The sequence below is a fragment of the Malurus melanocephalus genome, unplaced genomic scaffold (assembly GCF_030028575.1).
Source record: "Malurus melanocephalus ecotype Western Australia unplaced genomic scaffold, MMel_1.1 scaffold_308, whole genome shotgun sequence".
Lineage (NCBI taxonomy): Eukaryota > Metazoa > Chordata > Aves > Passeriformes > Maluridae > Malurus > Malurus melanocephalus.
Genome location: NW_026623540.1, coordinates 843,626 through 849,763, shown reverse-complemented (window position 1 = coordinate 849,763; position 6,138 = coordinate 843,626). Strand labels below are relative to the sequence as shown.

General features: G+C 45.7%; 1 protein-coding gene across 2 annotated transcripts; it reads left to right on the top strand.

The window, feature by feature from the left end:
- The first annotated feature begins 681 nt into the window (after positions 1-681).
- Positions 682-5,921, top strand: LOC130580012 (actin, alpha cardiac muscle 1). 2 transcript variants are annotated; one of them, XM_057377243.1, is made up of 7 exons: positions 682-708; positions 1,283-1,431; positions 2,406-2,730; positions 3,394-3,555; positions 3,668-3,859; positions 5,069-5,250; positions 5,606-5,921. In XM_057377243.1, the coding sequence occupies exons 2-7, from the start codon at positions 1,303-1,305 to the stop codon at positions 5,747-5,749; spliced, it is 1,134 nt and encodes a 377-aa protein (XP_057233226.1). In that variant the 5' UTR covers positions 682-708; positions 1,283-1,302; the 3' UTR covers positions 5,750-5,921. The 2 variants fall into 2 exon arrangements, with proteins under 2 accessions (XP_057233226.1, XP_057233225.1); XM_057377242.1 differs by lacking the exon at positions 682-708 and having other exon boundaries at positions 1,071-1,431.
- Positions 5,922-6,138: the final 217 nt, after the last annotated feature.

Sequence of the window (6,138 nt, the reverse complement as noted above, 5' to 3'; positions counted from 1 at the left end):
CATAAATGAACACATCCCATTTTGTGSTATGATGTCAGGCAAAAGCAGAGAAAAGGATGATTTTTGCAGCATGTGCTCATCAAAAGAAATTGAGTGTGCACCTTTCCTTCCTAAGKCAACACAGAGAGCAGGTGCTGCCTCCACGCAGGAGAGTAGCCTCAATTGCTGGCACCGAAGTAACCTCATCACTCATTGATTAAATAGGAGCTCGACTGGCCTTTTTTTCCCCTTGGAAAAATGCAAAGCCGTGGGAGAAAAGACCYGTGCGGCTTCCTTCGCACCCTGCGCCAAGCCCGAGCATCACGAGTTTGAGGCGCCGCACCTGGCCGGGCACCGGCGAGCGCTGAGCCCGGGGCCGAGCGGGGCTGCGGGCGCGGCGGGGGCACCTTCCCGGCCCCTGGCCGGCGGCGCTGACCCCCGGGGGCTGCGCTGGGCTCCCTATTTGGCCATGCGGCGGCCGGGGCCGCGCTGCCCCGCGCCTGCCTTACATGGGCCGGGCGGCCGCGCCGCGCCGGGGCTGGCCCGGCTCCATTCATGGCTGCGCGGCCGCTCAATGGCGCGGAGCCGACCAAATAAGGACAAGGTGGCTGCCCCGGCCCGCCGCGGCCCCGGGCGACGCTGCCCCTCGGGGGGTATAAATCGGGGCGTCTCCGCCGAGCCTGCACCCAGGGTCTCCTCCGTCGCCCCCCCGCCGCCGGTGCTGGTCTGGTGAGTAGCGCGGCGGCACCCGCGGGGCGGGCAGGGCAAGAGTGCGACGGGACGGGACGGGACGGGATGGGATGCAGGGGAGGGATGGATGGGAGGCACCGCCGGGCGGAGGACGCTCCCGTTGAGTTGCAGGCGGTGCTCGGCCCTCGCAGCTCCCGGCTGAGCGCTGTTTCTGCCGGGGACACCGCCCGTCCCCCGCGCAGGATCGGCAGCCGCGCTCGGACGGGGCGCGACGCTTCGCCGCCCGTGAAGCGCTCGGGACAGGACAGATCTCTGCGATATCAAAAGCTTTCCCTCCCGCTTCTATCTGCGGCCCGAGGGTTCTGCTAATGATGCCCTAATTGAGCGTCCTGCAAGCTGGGGCGGCTTTTAAAGCGCGGACAAGAAAGCGGCTGACAGATCGCGTTTAGAGTTCTGCCCACGAACCGTCGAGCATCCTCCCGGAACGAMTCAAATTTCCCGCTCCCGCCGAGCAATCCGCTCCAGCGCCGGCGGTGCCCTCCGGGATGGCCGTCGGGAGGGCACCGAGGGGCTGCCCGCGGGGCTCTGAACGTGTCACCGTGCTGTTTTCCAGGTTCGTGCTTTCTTCCGAAGATGTGTGACGACGAGGAAACCACCGCACTGGTGTGCGACAATGGCTCGGGGCTGGTCAAGGCRGGCTTTGCCGGAGACGATGCCCCCAGGGCCGTTTTCCCGTCCATCGTTGGCCGCCCGAGGCACCAGGTAAATACAGAGGCAGTACCGGGGCAGGACAGAGCACGGCATGGAGGCATTTGTTCCACTTTTCCATTCCCTCAGTGCTTCTGCCCTGTCCCAAATTCCCAGCACTCTCATCGGCTCACCTCTTGCAATAGTACTGGTGGTACATTCCCYGCTCTGTCCAGCGTTTCCCTTAACTTTATTGTTTAGCTGTCCTATACCTCATTTTTTTTCTCCTACAATTTCCTTGGTTAAAAAGTTCATGAAGTTCATAATGCCTTCTTTTTAAAATTAAAACATCTGGATTTTTTTTTTTTTATTCTGGATAAATTACTGCTGAGGCTCCATAGTAATATGGAGTATCTTCCTTCACTAGAATGCTAATTTCCCTCTGTATCTTGCTGTTAACAAACGCTCTTTCTATCTTTTCCTGTTCATGATATTGTGCAGTTCACTTTCAGTCAAATTTTTGGACCAGAAAGAAGCACTTGAATATAAGAAGTGTATTAAAAATGAGGGAAAACCCATTCATCTGATGGAAGGAAAAAATATTTTATGACAGCACCTCAAATTCTGTTGTGTTAATATTTTAGTTAATGTTAATTTATTTCCCCAAACAGCCTTTCAGGAGTGTGTCTGCTTGTACCTTTCTTGAAAATACTGTAGTAAGAATTGTGGAATCATAGAATATCTTGGCTTGGAAGGAGCCAGCAATAATTGTAAAAATCCAATTCCTGGCCCTGCATGGGATGGTCCTGGGAGTCACACTTTGTGCCTGAGGCTGTTGTCCAAATGTTTTTTTTAACTCTGTCAGGCCGGTGCTGTGACCACTTCCCTGGGGAGCCTCTTGTAGTGCCTGACCACCCTCTGGGGTTCTCCTAAAATCCAGCCTAAACCTCTCCAGACTCAGTGTCATACCAGTTGTCCATAATGTACTTGTTTGGGCTCTGTGATGTTGTCTTCCCCAAATAATGCTTTTCTGTGCTTTCTTCTCTTAGGGTGTTATGGTTGGTATGGGTCAAAAAGATTCCTATGTGGGTGATGAAGCTCAGAGCAAAAGAGGTATCCTTACTTTGAAATACCCAATTGAACATGGCATCATCACCAACTGGGATGATATGGAAAAGATCTGGCACCACACTTTCTACAATGAACTCCGTGTGGCCCCTGAGGAACACCCTACTTTGCTCACAGAAGCCCCCTTGAACCCTAAAGCTAATCGTGAAAAGATGACCCAGATAATGTTTGAGACCTTCAATGTACCTGCCATGTATGTGGCAATCCAGGCTGTCCTGTCCCTGTACGCTTCTGGTCGCACAACAGGTAAAAGAAACAAATAAATACCCTTTAGATTATCTTTACTTTCAAAAACTCTTCTTCCTTCCCATTCCAAATAGGAAGAAAAAACATTGTAACTAATTCAAACTTACAGGAAAATAGCTATTTTTAGTTTATAGCAATTAATGATAACAGTAGGAGAAAAGCCAGTATGAAATAGGTCCACACTGTTCTTTCCACAGACTACCTGCATTGCTTTTGGAGAGGCACATGGAGCTGGCTCTGCTGCTGCTGTTGTGGTGCAAATGAGGAGACATTCCAGTAGGGATACTGCACTTACACAAGTGTTACACCAGTTTAAGGGCTTAAACTGGACCAAAAGGTGCCCGTTAGCAGATCAAGACAGTCACCGCTGCAGATATTCTTACTGGTCAGTGTAGTAGCGGTGGAAGACTGGTTCTATGGATTAGCTTAAAATATGTATGGAATAACTGTTCTGTGGGAAAATTCACACCAAACAGGAATGTCCAGACAAGCAAAGGCAGAAAGAATTTTAAAGATCTTTGAAAAAGTTGTGAAAGAATCATGCTACTTGCTACATGCCCTCAAAAGTCCTTTATTTTGTTGTGTTTCTTGCTACTTACTGTGTCTAAGGGCTCTAAGCATTTGCCAGGTGATTCCAGCTGCTCTGTGACATTTCTCTCYCAGGTATTGTTCTTGATTCTGGAGATGGTGTCACCCACAATGTACCCATTTATGAAGGCTATGCTTTGCCTCATGCCATMATGCGGCTGGATCTGGCTGGCAGGGATCTGACTGATTACCTCATGAAGATCCTCACGGAGCGTGGCTACTCCTTTGTGACCACAGGTCAGTCCTTCAGCTTTTCTCTGCTGTGGAATTCCCCATGTCTCTCTTGGCTGATCATCTTCTCTAGCATTGTGCTTATCCAAAGGTTGATTTGATTCTCCTGTATCCACAGCTGAACGGGAGATTGTTCGTGATATCAAAGAGAAGTTGTGCTATGTTGCACTGGACTTTGAGAATGAAATGGCCACTGCTGCCTCTTCCTCCTCTCTGGAAAAGAGCTATGAATTGCCTGATGGTCAAGTGATCACAATTGGTAATGAACGTTTCCGCTGCCCTGAAACCTTATTCCAGCCATCCTTTATTGGTAAGTGTTCCCAGGAAATTCTTCTTTCTGTAGGTGATATGAATGAATCAGAAGATTTGGAAAGTGCCCCACTCCYCTTCCTGCTTATCTAAATTTGGCAYAAAATCAAACATGAATAAATAACGATTTRGATCCTTTAGTCCTGTAAGATGATCTTGATGTGAGCTCATTTGGTAATTAGCKGAGTTGTGGCCTCTTATGCAAGTTTTCAACCAGGTTTTAGGATTACAATTTTTTTTCGTGATAAAACATACAGTTATAATATCATCATTAAGGAGYTGGACTCCATGATCTTTATGGGTCTCTTCCAGCTCAAGACATTGTAYGATTCTGTGTCTCTGATGGCATGAATAGCTTTCAGTGCTGTATTTGCAAGGCCTAYGCTCAAAGCAGTATCTATTTCCATGAAGAAGGAAAGTGTCAGAGRGGGGAAGGACACGGAGTAAAGGTGTCGATATTTATATGCACTGTAATTAAACATTGCCATGGTCGAGATGGTGAGCTTTGCTGCTTGTGCAAGCAGCTGACGGGTACAGCAAGTGTTTTTACTCTTAAGGCCCAAGCAATACATGCAGTTGTTCATCAGCTGACATCTTGCTGTGGATCCAGTATCAGCCCTTTCAGGAAGCACCTGTTGAAATTAATAAATTGGAATGCAACCTACAAACACTTGCTTCTTGTTTCTTTTTTCTTACCATCAAGTACAAATATCTTATTCTGTGTCATGGTTATGTCTTGCCTTGATGGTTCTGAATAGTATAGACTGCATTGTGAGTTGATTGAAAAAGAAGTTACTATTGTCTTCTTTAGTTCTACGTCAGCTATTTTTATTGTCTTCACTGCTGTCTTTGCTATATTCAACTAATGCTTTTAGTGGACCATGACATAAACCAATACTCATGTTTTTTCTTCCATTGTCATAGACTAAATGAGTTTATCTCATGTGTCTACTTCTTCTTTTACTGTATATTTTGAGTCTCTTGCCTTTGCACATGCATTATGATTCTTCCTTTTCTAACAAATAATGCTCATTTTCTAAATTAGTTTTGTAGGTTTTTTTTAATATTTTTCTGTAACAATAATCAGTAAACATTTTTACAAGAAAAGTGCCATAGGAGTTCGTATTAATGATGAAGAGAAATGCCACAATTTCATTTCATGGAGATTTCTTGTATAATTTACTGGCCTACTGTCTTCTTTTTTCTCAAGGTATGGAATCTGCTGGTATCCATGAAACTACCTATAACAGTATCATGAAGTGTGATATTGATATCCGTAAGGACCTCTATGCTAACAACGTCCTCTCAGGYGGTACAACAATGTACCCTGGCATTGCTGATCGCATGCAGAAAGAAATCACTGCTCTTGCTCCTAGCACTATGAAGATCAAGGTAAGGAATTTGACTCTGTGTTATAACAAGTGGATAAGGATGGAGAAAATGTACACTTCATTAAACTGGGATATAGGAACAACTCAAAAATGAGATGAACAGTTGATGGACAAATGAGCAGAAATTCCATTTAATCAGGATAATTATGTTGGTTAGAAGCAAGTGTTAGAAAATAAGAAAATACGATTAAATATTTTTTTAAGGAACGTTACATGTATTGTAACGGCTGCTAAAGATCAATACTGTTAGAGAAAAGTTCCTTAACTTTCTTAAGGAAATAACCAGTGGTTTGTAGCATTGATGATATGGATTCATTGTTCAGAAATGAGGATTTTGTTGCTTTTCTTTCTCCTAGATCATTGCCCCTCCTGAACGCAAGTACTCTGTCTGGATTGGTGGCTCCATTCTGGCGTCTCTGTCCACCTTCCAGCAGATGTGGATCAGTAAACAGGAGTATGATGAAGCTGGTCCATCCATTGTACACCGCAAGTGCTTCTAAGCACTTTCCCCCTCAATTTACTTCCCACTCAGGATGACGACAATTTGCTTCTTGGAGTCTTCTGGCAAACCTTCCTGAACTCTTCAGTCATTGTACAGTTTGTTTACACACCCGTGCAATTTATTTGTGCTTCTAATATTTATTGCTTTATAAATAAATGAGATCTGGGACTTGCAACCTACAAATTCTTGTTTTTTGTTTTATTTTAAGTATTTCTTGGTCAAAAAAATTAGATTAAACCCTTTGGATTTGGAAACTCCCATCAGGCCTATGAATACTTTTACTGCATCCATGTCCTGACTGATGTAGGCATGTTAGGTCATGGTTTTCCATTAGTAGGAATTTACACTTCATAGTTTTAATTTTGAAACTTGAAACAAAAGAACCAA